This window comes from Ambystoma mexicanum, chromosome 2p, assembly GCF_040938575.1.
Source record: "Ambystoma mexicanum isolate Mex_15411 chromosome 2p, UKY_AmexF1_1, whole genome shotgun sequence".
Classification (NCBI taxonomy): Eukaryota; Metazoa; Chordata; class Amphibia; order Caudata; family Ambystomatidae; genus Ambystoma; species Ambystoma mexicanum.
In genome coordinates, this window is record NC_090923.1 from 550,009,157 (window position 1) to 550,029,856 (window position 20,700).

Consider the following 20,700-nt stretch of genomic DNA (forward strand, 5'->3'; position numbering starts at 1 on the left):
AATAGCCTTGTTTAGTTCTGGACAGAGAGTGGGCCGCCTCGGCATAGGGGGCTTCCAGCTTGTTTCGGGTGACCTGTAGGGAGCGATGGGCCTTGGGGGACCATCCCTTTTTGATTTTCCCTTCGGCTTCTATTACTTCCCTCTCTAGTTCGGGTCGGGCCTCCAGCCTGTGCTTTTGATAAGGTGCAGCATGGGCTATGAGTTCTCCTGTGATCACAGCTTTAATGACGTTCCGTGTGTTTGCCGGTGAGTTGAGTTCTGTGGGGTTCTCTGGGAAGTAGACACGGTTAGCTTTGGCGATGGCGTCTCAGCACCATTCCGTTCAGGGTTGGGTTGTATAGGCTCCAATGGGGTCTTGGGGGCGGGGGGAGGTTCTGAGTCATGGAATGAAGATATCAACAAGACTGGAGCATGGTCCAAAAATATTCTAGGTCTTAAAGCTTTCTCATCGATTGGGGGGATGTCAGGAGCAGGTCTATTCGGGAGGAAGTTTGCTGTATATGCATGAAGAAAGAAAAGTCAATTTCTCCCGGGTGCAGTACTCTCCAGGCATCGACCACCCCCAGAGTCCTAAATAGGTGGAGGAGCCCCATAGCAATTCTGAAGTCTTTCTAGTCGGGTGGGTGAGATTTGTCTATCAGGTGGTCTGGGACCCCATTGAAGTCCCCCCTGATGATCACCGGGCCCTCGATGAAGGTGAGAAGCCTAGACTCCAGTTTCAAATAAAAGGCTTCCTGTCCCTCATTGGGTGCATAGACAGAAATCAGTGTATATAAGTGTCCAAATAGCATACCTTTGACTCCTGTATAGCGTCCCTCAGAGCAGTACAGTGTCTCCAATTCCCTAAATGAGACCCCTTTCGCCAGGAGGATTGCTGTGCCACCTCTGTTTGAGACACTGGAGGCTAAGTAATGAAGTGGGAAGTTTCTGTTGTGGAGGCGGACAAAGTCAGGTGGATGAAGGTGAGTTTCTTGTAAGAAGACCACTGAATGGTTGAGGTTATGCAGGCGCTGGAGAGTAGATTTGCGTTTTCTAGGCACGTTTAGGCCCTTCACGTTAAGTGATACAAATGTCAACTTCTGATGGGGCGGAGGCATCACGTAAGGGTCTGATTCCACTGTGTGAGGGGGGGGTGTTCTGTCGTTATTCCAACTCCAATCTGCAACCAAGGTTTTAACTTATAATTCCAACTAATGAACTGCAACACTAGAACAGCAGTAAGAATCCAACTTGTGAATGGTAACCATAACTTGGAACTGGAATCAGGGTGTTTGCCCCGTTGGCCTTTGGGCCCCATAGCACTCCTGGCCAGGCATAGGCCGTGTGAAGGCCGAATCAAGAAAGATTGTGGTTCCTGATATTGTGGCGGGAAACCTGCTGTAAGCCGTAAAACAGGATGAGAGCACCAGAGTCTCTTGAGTGGAGACCCTTAGGATGTCTTCTGCTTCTTCCAATGTGCTACTGGAGAGGGTAGTATCGCTGAGAGTGAATTGTAACGTGGCGGGGAACAGCCATCAGTACCAAAACTTCTGGTCCTGCAGAAATGCTGTCAGGGGTCTGAGCTCCCTCCGTCTTTGTACCGTTGCAAGGTCCTGAAAGATTTGCAGAGGTACCCCCTGAAATGTCAGAACTCTGTGTCCGGCTGGCTGTCAGGATTTCTTGCTTAGTCGTGAAGTAGACCCGTGTGATCACATCTGGGGGCCTGTCTGAGGGTCTGGCCCCCTCGGATATGCAGTCTGTGGGTCAGTTTGAGGAGAAGCATCAGCTTGTCAAGGTGCGGCAGGAGCGTCTGGAAAAGTCCTCCTATGTACTAAGGCAGGGCTTGGTCTGTGATCAAGGTGGGCACCCCTTTGATCCGAAGGTTGTTACTGCCGTCTGTGTTCTCCATGTCCTCTTGTTTACCTGCCATCTCTTTGCTTTTCCCTTCCAACGCCTGAATCCAACATAGTCTGGTCTGTCGCGTGCTCTTCTACTTCACCAAGCCTCTGTTCCACCTCCAGGACTAGTTGGTCCAACTAGTCCTCTTTCAACGAGATCCCTGCCATACAGCTCTGGAATTCCACTTTAATTTCAGACATAAGACTGTAGCTCGTCCTTTGTGGCTAGCTGCCGTGCAGGGAGTACTGGCGAGTGGTTTGGGGTTTTTGCAGCATCCATTTTTTGATTTTTGTCCTGGGGTTGAAGCAGGGTGGCGATGTCTGCATTTTTCTGGGGCTTCTGTTGTTTTGACACGGCTGGGCCTGCTCTTGGGTCCCCTCCTCCTGCATCCTACTGGGTTCTGTCGGGGGTCCACTGCAGTGATTCTGTTGCAGCTGAGGCCTCCTCAGGGTTGGGAGGGCGTGCAGTCTAATTCTGGAATCTCTCTTTGCCGGGGAGCTCCAGCTTCATCTGAGACAGTGGGTGAGGTTCAGGGCCCTGGACAGAGGGACCCTGTAATGGGAGTATTGCTGGAGCCCCAAGTGGCTCCTCCTCGGCTTTCTCTCTGCACTGGGTGGGTCATTGGGGCAGTCTGCAGCACACCCTGCCACGCTCTCCGTATGTCCTCTTCAGTAGGACCCAACACTGGATTAGTCAGTGTGGTCTGCTTCCCTCCAATACATTTTGTCCCTCTGCTGCGAGTTAGGAGGCCTGTCTCTCACCTTGTCTTCCCCGCTCGTTGCTGCCTGCAGCAAGGTGCATTGGGCTGTGATGAGACCTCTGTGGTGTGGGTGCCTCCCCGGCAGGCGATGAATGTCCCCAGCAGGTTTCTCCTCTCAGACTTCCCACCCCCGCATGCAGGTCTCAATGTTGGGGGGAGAGTGGCAGGTCTCGGGAGCAGTAACCAACAGCCTGGAAGGCGGCGGCCAACTTTGACGAGCCCTGTTGTAGATGCGACAGGACGTTTTCTTGGATTGTTCGGCTCCCGGGTGGCAGATTCGGGGCACGCCCCCTGTCCCTCACTCCAGGTTCCCTTTTCATAATCTGGCTTTCATTGGACCCGTGCAGCGCCGGAACCGGCATTATATATGCTTATCGCCGGGCTTCTCACTGAGGCAGAGAAGCATCCGCATTGCTTCAAGCCACCCCCTCCGCCCCCCCCCCCTTCTTTGATTTTTATACTGTTTGGCTGGGTCCTCCCCAGCAGAGAATCTTTGTCCTTCCTCAGTCTCCATGAAGTATTCTTCATGACTCCATGGTTCCAACTCTTCCCAGTGATGCATGTTTCCAAGGGAGGTGTGATCGTTATTGCTCCTTCATTCTTCTTCTTCCCAGTATGAGTGGATTACAGGCTTTTGGCACTCTTCATGTTTCCTTCACTCTTCCTCTTCGCAGTGGTTGTGGGTTTTAATGCAGTAAGAGAAGAGGTGTTAGAGTAGCAAACAGTGGTCTGTTTGGGTTGGAGTTCTTGAGGTAGTGATGAACTAAGGGTCTCATAGGATAGAGTGTTAGGGAGTTCCTTCATGGAACAGGAGTCCCTATCCCCAAGAGGGGAGTCTCTCCCTGTGAGGTCCCGCTTACTGCCACCCCTAGGGGGAATACATAGCGACCTCACCTCCCTAGCCACACAGGAAAGGGCTCCCCTCTTGGGATAAATGGCGAGATCCCGTGAATCATCACAGCTTCCACAGAAATTAGTTTCCTGTGACATCTGCTCATTTGTTCTATGCATTCCTTAGCATTTGCCTCTTACAGGCGCATTGCTTGATATCATGTGATTAGAGCCAGTCTGTTTGCACAAAAAAAAAATCCATTTTCCAAGGATGCTAAATGTATTAGGTTGATAATAGCTAAGGCCACATAGGTCCCTTGTTCGTCAAGGTTTAAATAGACCTATGTGTTTTTCATACATAACAACCAGAAATATGCATTGACTGTGTAAAGATAACTTGTTCGCTATAGTCCATATTGTTTTTTGTGCCCTTAACAAAATATTGAAGCACCTCATGTTTTCATCCAGCTAATCCATTCCCCGCCACCCCTACATTTTTGTTTACGGTAGTTCCTGGGACTCGTTTTGGCATGCTACTCTATCAATTGCTGTGTCTCTGAGGATTTTCCTGTTCGTTGCCAGGCTGACTGTCTTGTCACCTTGTGGTTGTAAACCTTGTTTTGATAGCTCTGCAGTTACACATGTTGGGGTGCTCTGCTTCCCTAAAAGATGTTATTGTGTTTTACAGACATACAAGCAACAGGGAAATATAGTAATTAAGCTTGGAGACACAGTGATTCCATACCATGCCGATTTCAAGATGTATATCACCAGCAATTTGCCAAACCCTCACTACACCCCGGAAATCTCGACAAAAGTCACAATCATCAACTTCACTCTTTCACCCAGGTAATCAACTGAACGCCTGCATGATGTTCTTTTGTGTCTCAGAATTAACAATCTTTACGGTGCATTTTACAGATGAGTGGCCAGACGGATTTGGATGTTGTTATTCACTTAGAATCAAATGGGCTCTTTGGTGCATGCAAGAAGTTTGGTGTTCAATGAGAATAGATTGCTAAAGGTGCTGTAGCGGTGCTTGGCAGAACATTTTACGACATACGTCTGGTGCTCGGAAGTGTGGCAATGCCCCTCTGTGACAGAGCATTTCGTTTTTGGGTATATCGGTGGCTGTATGTATTTAGTAGAAGAGTGAAGCAAACGTCAATGCGATATGTGGCTATGGCACATACAAGTAGAATATAGCAGAGTTTTTGTGAGGTAATGCTGTTTTGAAATTATCTATTCATCTCAGAAACGAAATCCAGAGGAAACAATTTTCAAAATAAGGCGTATAAAGGATTTTATTGTACCCAATACATTTTTTTCTCTGTGAATTTAATCACAAATTAATCTGCACTGTAGCAATTTTTATTTTACATAACAGGAATATTTTAAAAACATCACAATTTGATAAAACCCATCCTATTAAATCATGCAAACATTTAACCGCATTCATACAACAGCCATCCAAATACTCATACAACTCATCAATAAGTACAAGGTAAAAACATAACTAATATAACAATTCATCCACAATTTCATAGTTATACAAACAATTTGTGTGCAAAGCAAGACATAGTGCAAGGCCACAATGGGTTTTTGAAGTGGTCAGCAACAGCAAACCATAATGCATGACCACGATAGATTTTGAAAGCAGTGATCAGCAATCGGGATAGGCCAAACAGAATCTTCACAAGTGGCCTTATCCTAGGTTTTTCTCGACCGGTTTTGACGTATAAACGATGGTTTGGTATGTCTTCATCAGGAGATTAAAAGTAGTTGTCTAAAAACAAACACAAATATATAGGCCCATCAATTCCCTATCCAACACTAAGTGCAAGTGGAAAAGAGAAGAGACCAAGTGAAAGAAAGCGGAAAAGGAACTAGCAATACATGACTTCACAAAGCTAGATTGCAGACATAGAATGTTCTGCTGCTGTCCTGCTGGAAGTGACCCAATATCTATATATATTGGGGTTAAACTCAGGGCGTCATGCATGGAGTGTTACCAAGAGAAGTCAGTGTCCCTAGACCAAACTAGTGTAGATCATAGAGATAGCAGAGGGGGATGTAAAGATTTTTCAATATACATCAAATGAAAAGTGGGGGGCAAAGGCCACATGCAATTGTTGAGAAGACACCTTTCTGATGGGAGAAACTTTTTTTGGAAACCAACCATGGCAAATTAGACAGGAGTCAATCCTTTATATAAATTTTGTTCGAAACAGAGACACTGTCATACGAATTGGCAATGTTCTGGTAAACGATCCTGCAAAGCAGATAGCTGGAATTGGACTCCAATCTGTGAGGGTTACAAATGAGATTGTATCACGGACCCTGGCCAATAATGCCTAGAAATAGTTTTAACCATAATGATCCATAAATGTCTTTATATGGAGAAGGAGGTCTAGACCTTAGCACAGTACCCAGAGTTCAAAGTAAGGCTTCACAGCAGATTAAAGCCTAAGTGGCCGAGTTAAGGGTCATTAAGTGCAGACATATTTTGAAAAATTAGTTTTTCTGTTTAAAAATTAAAGAAGTCACATTTAGATACATTTTTAGTCGAAATCCAAGACAACCAGTCTAGGCTGAAAATGTCTATGGAGAGAATAGATAGTACCTCCTTGTCACCACCCAAATGTTTCATTCTAACAGAGGCCGGGAAAAAGTTCCTTGTAAATTATCCGGCTCCAAAGGGCTGCTTACCTGCAGAGAGCATCCCATGGAGTGCGTCGCCGCTACTCGAACGGGAACCAGAGTCCGTTGTTAGCTCCGGTCATCTGTACCTCATCCAAACGGGAGGGAGACGCGCATCTAACTTGCGTGTACTTCCCGGCCCGTTAAAGGCAGCTGGCCCCCTATCACGTGGGTGCCCTACGCCACGTTGATAGGATGATACACAACCCAACAGAACACATGATTAATGGACCGCTTGCCACGTGACTGCGTTAGTCGTAAATACTAAGTAACGTGTTCACTTTCAGCCGCGTTACTAAGGAGGCTGAGCGACCCGAAATGGCACGTGATCGTTGGTCCACGTATCACACACAACAATCACCTGTGAATGCTGGGCAATGTAGCTAACGCGCAGCCGTTACCACAGCAACCAGTCACTTGAACTAAATCGAGTAGTTTATCTTGTTTACCCAGATTGAATCAGCTAGTTAATCTGGGAGAAAGGAAATACCAAGTCATGATCCAAACCCAGGTAAATGTGTATTTCTCAAAAAACATTTCCTAACAGAAATGCAACTGGGCAAACACCTGCACGATGCCTGTACATCTAATCCACACACTTATAGTGGATCGGGAGTTAACAGCAACACAGGTTGCCAAAGCAACAAAACAGCTTCTAATGTGACCCGACCTCTAACCCAATATATAAAGGAGAATATTGGACAAGGAATGTTATGTACCTACATGCCAGGGTTCTAAGGTATTAAGCCCTTGGGTCAATGTTTTTAAATTGAAGATCCATAATTCTTCTTTGTAGGCTAGGTTTTTAAGGATTTGAATGGAATTATTCCCAAAAACCCTTTCCACACAGAACCATTCCATTTGATCTGCTTTATGTGTAACGCTCACCTGGCTCCCACGGAGGGTCTGGTCTGGGTTGCTGTGGCCTCTTCAAGCGTGATGCACAGAATTCGGACCACCGATTGAACAGGACCCCCAAATCTTGCTTGTCTGGCCCGTAGGAATATCCTTCTTATGGTTTGGAAGGATGAACTCTCCATCCTGATTCTGGTGCAGGGGCGCGCGTTCGTCCAGTTACTTCACTGGTTTTCAGAATGGCGCTGGCAAATCCACTTGACTTTTCTGAGCGATACGCCGTAAGTATGAAGATGCAAAAGTTCAAGTGTGAGCCTCCTTTTATGTTGTTTTTACTGTCCTTTATTTCAGGTGCAGAACAAAGGCGATGCGTTGAGGGGTTAAATTGCCGGTGGTAAAATCAGGTGAGTTAGTGATGAGGGCGACCCCTCTAAATGTCTTTATAATTCCCCAGTAATGTTTTTTGTCCTTTCCCCATAGGGGCCGGGGTGCGGTACCTGCCAAAGATGCGGCGCCGACCCGAGATGTGGAATGGTTCACCAAGAAAAGCCGGTAAGTAATATGGCTGAAAATTCGGCTTTCCTCTTGTGTTCCCTTGCTCACCTTTTGTCTCTTCTTCTCTCCCCTAGGTGCAGAGATGTGGAGACCGGTGCTGAGAGCCGCGATGGAGCCGGGCGGCATCTCGGGAACAGGTGAGTGAAGCGCGGCGCTGCAGCGAGCAACGTGGTGCTTTTAAATGGAAGTCTTCCTTCAGGAATGCTAGCGTGAAGATTCCGGATGCAGGTAAGAAGGTTGAATAAGTTCTTGGTTTTCACCTTTCTCTTCTCTTATTCCCTTACAGGTGTTCCAGGTTCGAGGCGGGCATGGCTGGAGTCCAGGTGCAGGAGCAGACACGGTGAGCGTTCAGCTGCTGGGATGCAGAACAACGCGAAGCACGTGTGGCTGTCCGGGCGTGGCTTAAATAGCCTTGGAAGAAGTTCCAGGTGAGTATTCTTCCACAGCCCCACCCAAGTAACAAAATAGTTCCTTCAGAAAAATAGTCCATCCTAAGCCTCATTTGGCTTGGTTCTTCATGCAGCATGGTCTGCATCAGGTGAGTGTGCAGCATGGTCTGCTTCAGGTAAGTGCACCAAACACTTCCCCTTATGAGCCTGGCGCCTATGGCGCCAGGACAGAGTCCAAAGAGCCCCTATAAAGGGCCGCTGGGCTTTTACCCGGGGGCGTGATGCCTGCTCCCGGGGGTGCTGGGCCTGGTGCTCCGGGGGTAGGCATCATGACATTATGGCCCATAATGAATCATCATAGGGGCATTAAGGTTACGAGTTTTGATTTTCGAGCGATGCTCATTGATCCGTGTACTAACTTCCCGGGTCGTCTTACCAATGTACATTTTTTAACAAGGGCACCGAATTGCATAAATAACATTTTTACTTTTTGCAAGTCGTAAAGGTGCGGAGGTCTCACTGTTTTTGTTGCATGAAAAACAAGGTCGTTTTTTAAGAAAATCTACAGGCCACACAGGTGGTACATGGATAGTGCCCAAGGACCGGCTTTTGATTCAGGTCCCGTATCATTGTCTGTTTTTGGCTGCTTCTACTGGCGCATGTGATCTTCTGTTTAAGGTTTTTACTTTTTTTAAATGCAAAAAGGGGTTTGGGTACCATAGTTCCTGAAGCATTTAAAATGCGCCAGTTTTTTAATATGATGCCTTTTATGGCTTCACTATATTGACAAAAAGTTGATACGCATACTAGTTCTTCTTTTTTGTGTAGTTGAACTTTAGGTAACAGTAGGGCCTCTCTATTTGCAAAACGATTGTTTTATGAGTCTTTTAGGGTAACCCCGTTGAAGTAATCTTTGTTCCAAAACAAGGGCATGTTTTTTAAAATTGTTATTATCTGTACAGTTGCATCATAGTCGCAAAAACATGCCATAAGGCAAATTCTGCAAGAGACTTGCCGGGTGTTGACTCTCATATTTTAGTGTTATATTTCTTTCAGTTGCTTTTCTGTGTAGTTCGGTATGAAGAACACTTCCATCAGTAAAAATGGATAGGTCCAAGAATGCAATTCTCGACGTGGAATGTTCAAAAGTGAAATGGATGTCTGTATCCACTTTATTGAGCCATTCCATAAACACCAGAAAAGATTCCATAGAACCCTCCCAGATCATGAATATGTCGTCGATATATTGACGATAAATCTTGATCTTTTCTCTAAACGGGTTGGAGGTGTGTAAGATTTTTTTCTTCCTCGAGTAGAGACATGACGATTAGGGCCAAGTTTGGGGCAAAAGTACACCCCATCGCTGTACCCTTGCTTTGTAGAAAAAATTCTTCCTTAAATTTGAAGAAGCTATTAGTCAGAACCAATTGAGCTGCTTTACACATAAATTCTGTAGGTACAATGTGGGGGGATGGTCTCCTATCTAGGATTGTTCTTAAACTAAGGATTGTTCTGTCTTGAGGAATATTTGTATATAACGCCTTAATATCTAGAGAGACCAATATTTGTATCGATGAATCGAAAGGTCCTAATTCGACAAGATTAATTACGTCACGTGAGTCCAGTAGAAAAGTTGGAGTGGCCATAGCCAAAGGTTTTATAAAAACATCAATATATTTGGATATTGGTTCAAGTAAAGAGCCACATCCAGAGACTATGGGCCGACCTGGAGGGTTTTCAATATTTTTATGTATCTTCAGCATTATATAAAACAGAGGCGTGCGTTCTTCTGAAAAATTAATATATTCAGATTCTTTTGTCGAAAGGAACCCTGCATGGCTCCCTTCCTCTGTAAGTGCCAAAATCTTGTCCTTAATGGATTTCGATGGGTCATGAGCAATCCGAGTATAGTGGCCTGGTGTAACGCTCACCTGATTCCCGTAGAGGCGCCGGTCTTGACTGGGCGTATACCGTATCTTCAAAGGTGATGTGTAACACACGGCTGGCTCTTTGGGCTGGACCTTTGGGCTGGACCTCTGTGCACTGTATGTCTGGCTCGAAGGGTAAGATGTCTGCAGATAGAAAATGTGGGATTAATGAACTGGGTTATTGAATGTCTCTCTCTTCTTCCCTTTCTCTTCTCCTGTAGAACCCCAAAGGTTAACGCTCTCACCTTAGGTAAGTGAACACCGTGCTCTCCATCTGCCTCGAGGCAGGGTGCTGTAACCAGTTTCTTCACTGGATAAGGGGAGCAGGCCTCTTGACTTCAGAGGACTGCTGTCCGTCGTTTACTGCACGAACGGTAAGTTTCGAGTAATTCTAATGTCTTTAAAGTCTTTAGTAGTGATGTCTCTTGTTTTGCAGGGTTCCGGCGATGGCGGATGGCGGGCTGAAGTGAGTTGAAGATGGAGCCCGTGTGATGAATAGAAGCGCCTGGAAGCACGTAAGTAAGCGCTTGTTGCCTGCTTCACGATGCGCTCTAACTGTCTTTTTATTTTGCAGGTACAAGTTCGGGGCGGCTGCAGGGTGCCGGAATACCCACTGGGTTAGATGTGGAAAGGAGTAATGGCACGTGAGTATTAAAGTTCCCCAATGTCTTTAAACGCACCTTGTTTTGTCTTTCAGATGCGGGATGCAGCGCCGAAGGCCTCCGGAGCGTGCGAAGAGTTGGTAAGCTTTTGTCTTTCAGATGCCGGAATGCAGTGTGAAGACTTCCGGAGCGCATGAAGAGTAGGTAAGTCTTTGTCTTTCAGATGCCGGAATGCAGCGCGAGGCGTTGGTGACAGCCGATGGACCAGGTAAGTGAAGAGCTGTCACTGAAGACCGTAATGCTAACCTGTTCTTTCTTGTCTTTATAGGTGTTGCTGAAGACTGGATTCAGAATGGTAAGCCTTTTTCCTTAGGCCCAGGATCAGATGCAGAAGACACGATGAGCGTTCTGCTGCTGAGGATGCAGAATAACGCAAAGCAAGATTCATCCATCGGGTGTGGTTTAAATAGCCTCCTGTAGTGCTTAGGTGTCTCCTTCCACAGCCACGCCTAGGTAAGAAAAGAGTTCCTGCTTTCCAGAAGAGTTCCAGTGTTCTGAATCTAGGGAGTGGCTCCTGCCCCACCCAACAGGAAAAGTAGTTCCAAACAGAAGAGGATCAGAGACTCAACTGGCAGGCAAGTAAGCAGCATGGTCTGCTGCAGGTAAGTCCACCCAAGCATTATGAGCCCGGCGCTTCCAGCGCTGGGACTGGGCATATTTATGAGCCTGGTGCCACTGGCGCCAGGACTGGGTCCAAAAGGTCCCAATTGGGACTGGTTGGCACTCGGAACCTGGGTTATGGATCTGCTTCCAAGGGAGTTGGGAAAACCCTGACCTTTTGGAAGCAGAGATCATGACACCTGGGATGGACAGAAGTCGCAAGACTTCTTGGTCGTGTTTACTTGCTTCCCAGACAACTATCCCCCCACCCTTATCTGCAGGCTTGATTACTATAGAGGGGTCATCAGCTAATGTCTGTATTGCCTGGAACTCCTGTAGTTTCAAATTAGGACCTGAATGCCTTCTTGGATAGCGAATAACTTGTTCAATTTCTTTTAACACCAGTTTCTCAAAAATGATCACCTCTGAGGGCAAATCATTAAAATTGGGAGTAAACGTAGATGGTCGGGACAGCCCCGAAATGTTTTGTTCTCTAGGAATCGCATTATTTTGGAAATAGAGACAAAGTCTTAGTTTTCTTAAAAAAACCTTTTATTTCATTTATAATTGACATTGCACTAGGGTTCCGAGAAGGAACAAAACGTAATCCTCGTTCCAAAATAGAAATTTCCGCTGATGTGAGAATCCGTGAAGAAAGATTAAAGATGGGTAGTGTCTTCTCAGAGAAACTAGATTGTTCATTTACCACCTGTACGCACGGTTGCGAGTTTGGAAATCGTGATGCATCATGCCCTGTCCTGAAAGATTCTGGCCGGGCATGTTGTGAGTCATTCGCCCCTGAGGGGCGTTTCTGCAGCCTCTGTGGCCGCCCCTTCCTCAAAAAGGGGTATCATTCAAAGAATGAATATTGGACTCATCATTACCAGAGCTATTAGACGAGGTATCAGAGAAAGTCACCCATATTTTTTTATTTGGGTAATTACCATTTGGTCTCCCTGTATTCCAGCTGGAGTTGTTCTTCCAAGCTGTTTGGGGATTAAAATCGTCCACCAAATATGGGTAAACCTGTTCTTTCTTAAAGAGGGAGATATCTTTCTTTAACTTAGTCGTCTTCCTTTCTATTGTTAGAGTCTTAAAGTCTTGAAGGGATTTATTAATTTGTTCCAACTTTTGTTTCGTCTCTGTAATCAAGGTATTTGTCAGAAAAGCTTTTTCTTGTTCCGATAAGGATTCTGGAATGGTCGAACTGACTCTTTGAGCAGTCGTAATCGTTAGAACTAATAAATCGCGACTGCATTTTGTGGCCACCTGACTAAATGCTATCTTATAATCCTTGTCATCTAAAAAAAGACACGGGGTAATTTTTACTTGCAGACCTTGCGGAATAATACTAGATCTGAGATATTCTATTAGTATATGGCCATGCATTTCCGTGCGAAACTGTTTTTTTTTTTTTTTCTGAGCAGAGCCTCACCCGATGTCCCCTGATTTTGTGTAGGCAATTGCAAATTTTCAAAAAAGGAAGGACCTTCTAAAAGTTCCGAAATTTGGGCTTCCGTAAAGGAGATGGTATCTATTTCTGCCATGATCTACCACCACCAGTCCAAAGTACACTGACGACACCAAGAGTGCAATTAATGAAAACACAAAAATGAATAATAACCACAAGTGATATCCCCCATAAGGGGTAAGTGCATAGTCAAAGGATTATAAAATAACCTGCACAGCCAAGGGCTGAATTGATCTGTCACTGAAAGGCACAGGAGACCCCACACTCTAGATTAGGATATTAATAGGATGAGTTTTATCAAATTGTGATGTTTTTAAAATATTCCTGCTATGTAAAATAAAAATTGCTACAGTGCAGATTAATTCGTGATTAAATTCACAGAGAAAAAAATGTGTTGGTACAATAAAATCCTTTATACGCCTTATTTTGAAAATTGTTTCCTCTGGATTTCCTTTCTGAGATGAATTATTACGGTAATACCCTAATCTAGAGTGTGGGGTCTCCTGTGCCTTTCAGTGACAGATTGAAATTATCTATGTCATCTCATAAAAAGCCAATTCACCTCATTGCAACCAACTCATTGCAAGTCATCCCCTCAAAATGGCTTTCTAACAGACTCCTACCTCCAGCGGATTGCTGCTCTTCAGAAATGTTTCCACTGGCAGGTGGAGCAGCGTGACTCCACCTCTGCTCTGCCCTATGCCCCTATGCGCCCAACGCTGGACACATATCTGGGCTAGTATATACATAGGCGCTGCGCCCCATGGCCTCAGTTCCTTTTTTCTGACACTGTGCTCACTTCAGGGACACCACTTTAAAAACATATCAGTTTTCTTGAAATGTTAGCTTCTGTTCTTCATACTCGTCGTGATGCTGAATCTGAGGAAGTCCTCGGGTTTAAACCCTGTGTGGACTGCAGGCATCAGATGTCCATTTCGGACCTTCACTGCATTTGCCTTTACTGTCTTGGAGAAGGCCACAACACGAAGGACTGCATGTCGTGCCAATCCATGCACTGGAAGGTAGGCAAAACTTTGTACCTTACTCCATAAGGAGAGAGGGGCTAAACAGACCTGTTTGATGTCATTGGGCATGGTCCTCAGCACTGTGGAACGGACCCCAGTCCAAAAGTGCAAAAAGAAGAAGAAATACTGCAAGAGGTCCACGTCCCTTGGCAGTTCTTTTTGACACCACTCTTCTTTGTCATCGAAGAAGAGAAGTCACCACTCAAAGGGCGTCCCGGATAAAGGGGCCCCACAGGTACCTTTTCCCAACCAGTCCTCTACTCCGGAGGAATGGGAGGCATTCAGATTTGAAGAGGCTTATCTTCACCAAGGCTCTGGTGCCTTTGGTCCCAACGCCAGTGGCATTGACAAAGAAGGGTACGGCCAAGCCGACGATTCCCACCGTGCTCGGACGAGCAAGCAAGGAATCCGCAAGAAGACACAAAAAGGTCATGTCTAGGGGTTACACCATTCCATCACCAGACTTCGGTCCTCTGACCTCTATCCCTCTTTGGTGGTGCTGAATAACGCTGGTGATGCTGGAGTAGCAAGATACTTTATTCCGCTCACCAGAAGAGCATACATGTCCCATTTGGAGGACGTTTATGACAAGGGGGGTGACCCAGCCCCTTTCAGGCTGGCGCCCCTCCACCCTAAGTAAGTTTGGAACTTACAGGGTGGACATGCTCCATGCTGCCAACCCACACAAGCCTCAGTCCGCTTTCCAGCGTCTGATGGTAAATGTAGTTGGCACCTTAGAGCTGTCGACCCCTTCACATCCAAAGGTGCAGTATGAATTCACATCCTGGACAGGGGTCCTAGAAACAGAGAGGATGTTGCCTTTCAATCGGGCAGTAGGGGGAACAGTGCTGGAACTATGGACCGAACCGGTTTTGGTTCTCAGTGGACCACGACCTAGCAAAGAAGCACAGTGCAGCACCCTCAGACCCCATGCTTCTTTCTGCCCCAGCTTCCCTGGAAAGCTTGGTGGTCCAGGCCGCTATGGTGAACCTTATGAACACCTCTTTCCCATCTTTGCCCCCCGACAGGGAGAGCAAGAGACTAGAAGTACGAGCCCTGGCCTCTGGTGTGTCAACTCCTCTTGTGCTCTGGCCAAGTTCTCCTTTGACCTTTTGTTGATCATGGTGGAGGCATCAGAGTACATCCGTGAAGTAGAGATGTGGGAAGGTTTTGAAGCCCTTATCATGGATGTCAAGGAAGCCTTTGTCAATTAGTGCAGTGTGGTCTGGATTCTGCAGACTGTGTAGCAAGAACAATGGCAACGAGAACAGTCTTGCGCAGATTTTCTTGGCTGAGGACATCCGGATTTGTTACAGACATCCAAGAAAACTTCTGTATATGCCCTTCGATGGCATGAACCTATTCGGCACCAAGCCTGATGAGTCCTTGCAGAAGTTCAAATCTTATAAGGCTACTGATAAGTTGCTGGGGCTAGTAGTCCAGCAGCAATGATCTGCAAGCCCTATGGTCCAGGGGAGGGGTTTTCACCTCTTTGCCACCTAGTGTGCCTTCTGCAACCCCTGGCATGAAGCCTCTCTAAAGAGGATGTCCACTACCAGTCCCCTCTGGTAGGCAGAATATCCCTGTTTGGTGAGGAATGAAAATGTACCACCTCATATGCCTGGTCCATACAGTTCAAACAGCAGGTATACTGCTACCATTTTGCCCTTCGCCCTCCTTATCACCCCAATGCCACCAACCCATGGGTCCGGAACCTCTGCTGCTGGAGGAAATCCATCAGCTTCTAGCAAAAGGGGCCATATAACTGCTACCCTGCTTGAAGTCAGATGTTGGTACTGAACCTACTTTTCTTGTGCCGAAGAAGGGCAGCTTCTGAACTTGTACTTGGTTAAGGCCAAGCTCAAGATGGTCACTCTAGCCCCGATCCTATAGGCCCTGGGTGTGAATGACTGGCTAGTCTCTCTGCATCGCTAGGATGCTACTTTCCACATGAAACACAGAATGCACCTGTGATTCAAAGTAGGGAACTGTCACTACCAGTTCAAAGCCCTACCATTCAGTCTTTCTTTGGCACCCATGGTTTTCACCAAGTTTCTAGAAGTAGTGGTGGCTTGCCTCAGAAGGGAAGGCATTCATGTCTTTCCCTATCTGGATGACTTGCTTGTCCGAGCTAGCGCACCAGAACTAGCATTGGCACAACTTTACTGGACGTGCAGCCTATTGCACAGCTTGGGCTTCTCCCTGAACTTCAAGATCTTGGACACATGCCTTGGCTGGGGTTGTCCGTCCAAGGACAAAGTAGCGAACATCTACAAGATGGTCTAGGTTTTCCAATCACACACAAAGTTTCCAACCTTATCTATCCTGCACTTATTGCTTCTTGCATCCTGATGGTGCCAGAGGCTCGACTGCACATGAGGTTGTTACAGTGGCTTCTGAATTCACTGTAGTCGCAATTTCAGGGACGTGCATCAGGCTTTCTACTAGTCTTGAAGAGACTGTCTGGAGATCTGCAATGGTGGTCTGTGAAGGACAACCTCCTGAGAGGTTTGTTGTTCTGTCAATCTTGGCTACAAGTGACTCTAGTCAAGGATGCGTGCCTGAAAGGCTGGGGCACTCATCTTTATGACCTTACAAACAAAATGCCGGGAGCACATCAGTCTGCTGGACATGAGAGCAATCATGCTTGCAAAAGGCAAGACGATGTTGGTCCTGAAGGACACTGTAGCCATACTTTACCTCAACAAGAGCGGTGGTGTGGGCTCAGTGCCTCTGTGCAGAGAAGCAATGCAATTGTATTTCTGTGCTCTGGAGAATAGCGTGTCTCTGACTGCGACCCATTTGGCTGACAAGGAGAACGTGCTGACAGATGTTCTGAGCACTTCAACCTCCCACAAGTGGAACCTCTGCCAAAATGTTCTGGAGGAGATTTTCTCCCATTGGAGTACACCTACAGTGGATCTCTTTGCTTCCAGTGTGAATAGGAAGTGCAAGTGGTGGTTCTGCTATAGGGAATTACCTCTTCAGGGAGCTCTGGGGGACACCTTGACAGTCAGTTGGGACTTCGATCTGCGCTATGCATTTCTGCTGATCCCTGCCATTCCGCTGGTTCTCAGGTCTGGTCCACGATGATCTTCATTGCTCTGGACTTGACCTGGATAACGTGGTACCCACAGTTGCTAGTTCCCTCACAGTTCCCTCCCACTCGGAGGGAAGAGACCTGCACCTGAACCTCCATAGGAACCTCCATAGTGCTTTTCAACCACTACCTGGCACCTCTTGCCCACAGCATCACTACTTTCTGCTCTAACTTTGTGTTATGGAGATGACACCCAGCTCTCCTTCAGGCTCCCCTCAGCCACCTTTGCTCCTTCTCTCATACCAGACTGTCTGGCCGCAATTCAGGAATGGTGTGCCGCCAATGATCTCTGCCTCACTGCCAGTAAGACTGAGATCCTTCTCATTGGGACACCTGATCCCTCCTTTCCTCTCTCTCTATCTGATTTTCATTTTGAAATTTCTTACGCGCACCAAACAGACTTAACTGCATTCGGGCGCAGATGATAAAGTGTGTACATGCTATTGGTGGGCTGTGCTCTAGGTGAACCATTTGAATAGAAAGGTTTTCAACCTCTTCCTGAAGAGTTCCATGGTCAGGCAAGCTTGGATTTCCAGCGGTAGCTGGTTCCAAATTTTAGGACCATACACAGCAAACCTCCTGTCACCCTTCTATACCCATTTAACACGAGGTATGCACATCAACAATGTATCCCCTGATCGTATCTCTCTTGTTGGATGATAAGCGCACACCTTGGCTGTGAGGTACTCGGGTGCAAGTCCATTGATGCATCTAAACATCAAACAGGACATCTTAAATGTGATGCGGTCTTCGACCATCAACCAATGCAGTGATCTACGTAGGGCTGAGACATGGTCCCACTTCCCTAGGGGACCAATAAGCCTAACTGCTGCATTCTGGGCCTTCTGTGGTCTACTGATCTGGTTTGCTGGAAGCCCTGCCAGCCGACTATTACAGTAGTCTAAGTGCGAGTTTGTCATTGCTCCTACCACTATTGCCTGATCTTCCTTTGGGACAAATGGGAGCACATTTCTTAACACACGCAGTGAGTAGTATACTGCCTTCACCTTAGCACCAACTTGGGCTTCACCGCCCAAGTTTTCCTGCCAAAGACACCAGAGGTTCTTAACTTTCCTTGAGCAGTGCAGTTCCTCGCCTAATATCCGAGGGGGAGGCAGTTGTCTCTCCTGGATCATTTTTCCTTCAGGTCCAAACACTATTAGTTCCAATTTTGATGCGTTCAACTACAATTGGTTACTTGCCATCCACCTCTTGATTTCTCTCATGCATTGATTAATCTTTTCAAATGCGTCTTCAAAATGATCTATCTCAATGTAGATTTTGGTATCGTCCGCATAGGAGTGGAATCGCAGCCCATGTCTACTCAGAATGTTGAATACCGGACAAAAGTATAGATTGAAAATCAAGGGGGAAAGTGATGATCCGTGTGGGACTCCACATTTCAACCACAGTGAATCTGAGAGAAAGCCTCCCAAAGTAACCTGTTGCGTCCTGTCCTTTAAAAAGGACCTGAACCATTGCGTCACCTGTTCGGATGCTCTCCCAACTTTGCTTATACGTTGGAGTTCAATCCGGTGGTCCACCGTATCAAAGGCTGCGGACAGATCCAGCATTAACAGTGCTTTGGACTTCCCTCTGTTCGCAGCCTCCAACAGATCATCCTGGATGGTCAGCAGTGCAGTCTCTGTCCCATGTTTGGGTCTGAAACCGGACTGGAATCCATCCAGGAGACCACTGCTGTCCAAAAATGCCTCGAACTGGCCGCATACCACCTTCTCCAGTATTTTAGTAGGCCAGCATAGATTAGCCACCGGATGATAATTTTTTAGTATTATGGGGTCCAGGTTAGGTTTTTTTAAAAGAGGCTTCACTATTGTCCCCTTGAGAGGCAACAGAACCTGACCCTCTTGTAGGGATTTATTAACAAAGGTAGTCAGAAAGGGGGTTATATTAGTCGCTAGACATTTGGCCATACAAGCCGGCATTGAAAATGCCCGGTCGTTGGTTGGCTTAAGTTGAAGTATCAGGGCATGAACCAATTCTTCATTTACTATCTGAAAGTGGAAGCCCTCTTTATCTCCTTTCCCTCTATGTCCTTTTCTTTTATCTATGGGCTCCTTGTCTTCTTCAGATGCCCTCTCTCTAGCGATAATTTCTTGGATATCCCCAATCTTTTTTTCAAAGAAATTGTTAAATGTATTGGCTTCTGCCTGCGTGTGGACGATGGGCACTGCCATACATTTAGGATTTCTAAATCTGGCAACTATGTCAAACAGCGCTCTTGCTTGGTTCCCCGCATGTTCGATTTCCTTATGAAGGAACTTTTTTTTTGCCTCACATAGTTATTTTATATACTTTTAATACTTCTTCCGCCTTTACTGCATCATTAGCTGTTTTAGAGACCATCCATAGTTTATTTGCTTGTCGTACCTGTTTCCGCATCAGGCTCAGTGCTGGTCTGAACCAAGATTTGGATTTTTTTGTGGTCTTTCATTTTAGGGGGGCGTATTTGTCACATATTTCCTCCGAAATGACTGACCCTTTTTTAAAAAAATCCTCAAAGGAGAGCATGACATCTATGTCTGCCAATCTTCCCTGGACTTCCTCACCAGGGATTTTAGATAGGTCAGCCATCTTTCTTGTCCATATCGGCATACCTTCTCGCCCACCACCTCTCGGTATCATAGTGCCCACTAATCCGAATAATTGGACACTGTGATCTGTCCAGAGGAGGGGCATTGTCTCCAAGAAATGCACACCCCTACCTCTTGCTGCTATCACATCTAGACAGTGCACTTTATTGTGCAATGACACTTTAGTCATTATTTCCAGACCATGATTATCTAAGAGCTCGACAAAGGTCACTGAGTTAGAGTGGACCTCACCCTCTAGCCAAATATTCCTGTTCCCCACACATAGCAATTCCTTTTGTTTACTCCCAGTCAGAGTCAGATATAGAGCTAGCTTCTCCTGGAAATTGGCTACAGGGCCAGGGGGTCTATACCCTACCACAACCTTTACCGTCCGTATGTGGGAAAGGGAAATTGAAAATTCTCCAAAGTGCCCAGCCTCTGGCTCTCTCTGGCTGCCCAGCCTGGGCCCTCTTCCTGCTCCTTCCTGTGAGGCTAAGAATCTTGGTGTCATCTTCGAATCTACCCTCTCCTTCTCTCCTCATATCTCTGACATCTCTAAGAAGTCACACTATTAGCTGCATCTCCTCAGAGGTATTCTGCCCTTTCTCACTTTGCCCCAGAAGCTCACTGTCTCCAGGCTGGACTATTGCAACAGCCTCTTTCGAAATCTGCCTGTCTATACTATTCTACCTTTACAACTTATCCAGAACAGGACTGCAAGAATTGTCCTTGGCCTCAAGCCCAGGGATCGTATCTCTCCAGCACTGAAATCTCTCCACTGGCTCTCTGTGGCTTCAAGGATCAAGCTCAAGACCCATTGCATCGTCCACAAGGATTTCTGGGGCCTGGGACCGCACTACCTCCAACTTTCTCTTCCTTAACATCTTCCTTCTTGAGCCCTCCGCTCATCCACCTCCAACTCTCTGACGGTCAGGCACTTCTACAAGCAGAGAGTGGGTGGTAGATCTCTTTCCTCCCTCTGGAACAGCCTCTCTGCTTCTCTCAAACTTGAACAGAACCACCTCCGGTTCCGGGAAGCAACTCGAGACCTTCCTTTTCATTTTTGCTTTCTCTCTTGCCCTCCCTTGCTGATGTCCCTGACTGCTGTGCACACTAGTCACCTGGCCACCCACTGAAACTCAGGTCCAGGCTCCTGCTTGTCCAGTTTGCCCTTGCACTGCTTCTGGGCTCCGCCAGCACTTAAGGGTCTGTATCTGCAACCCTACAGTCACTTGTTCTCTCTGCACTTATGAGCCACCCTTTGGCAGCATTTATTGAGTTACCTGCACTTCTGTCATGACCACTGTCAGGGGCCACAAGCAAGCTCCCACAATTACTCTAAGGGGCTCAAG

General features: G+C 46.6%; 1 protein-coding gene across 1 annotated transcript in view; it reads left to right on the plus strand.

The window, feature by feature from the left end:
• The window catches only part of DNAH1 (dynein axonemal heavy chain 1), a 3,604,831-nt gene that overhangs the window by 3,131,323 nt on the left and 452,808 nt on the right, over positions 1–20,700 (plus strand). The window contains exon 63 of the mRNA XM_069644003.1: positions 4,158–4,318. Coding sequence (XP_069500104.1) covers positions 4,158–4,318 — 161 coding nt within the window. The remainder of the gene's footprint in view (positions 1–4,157; positions 4,319–20,700) is intronic.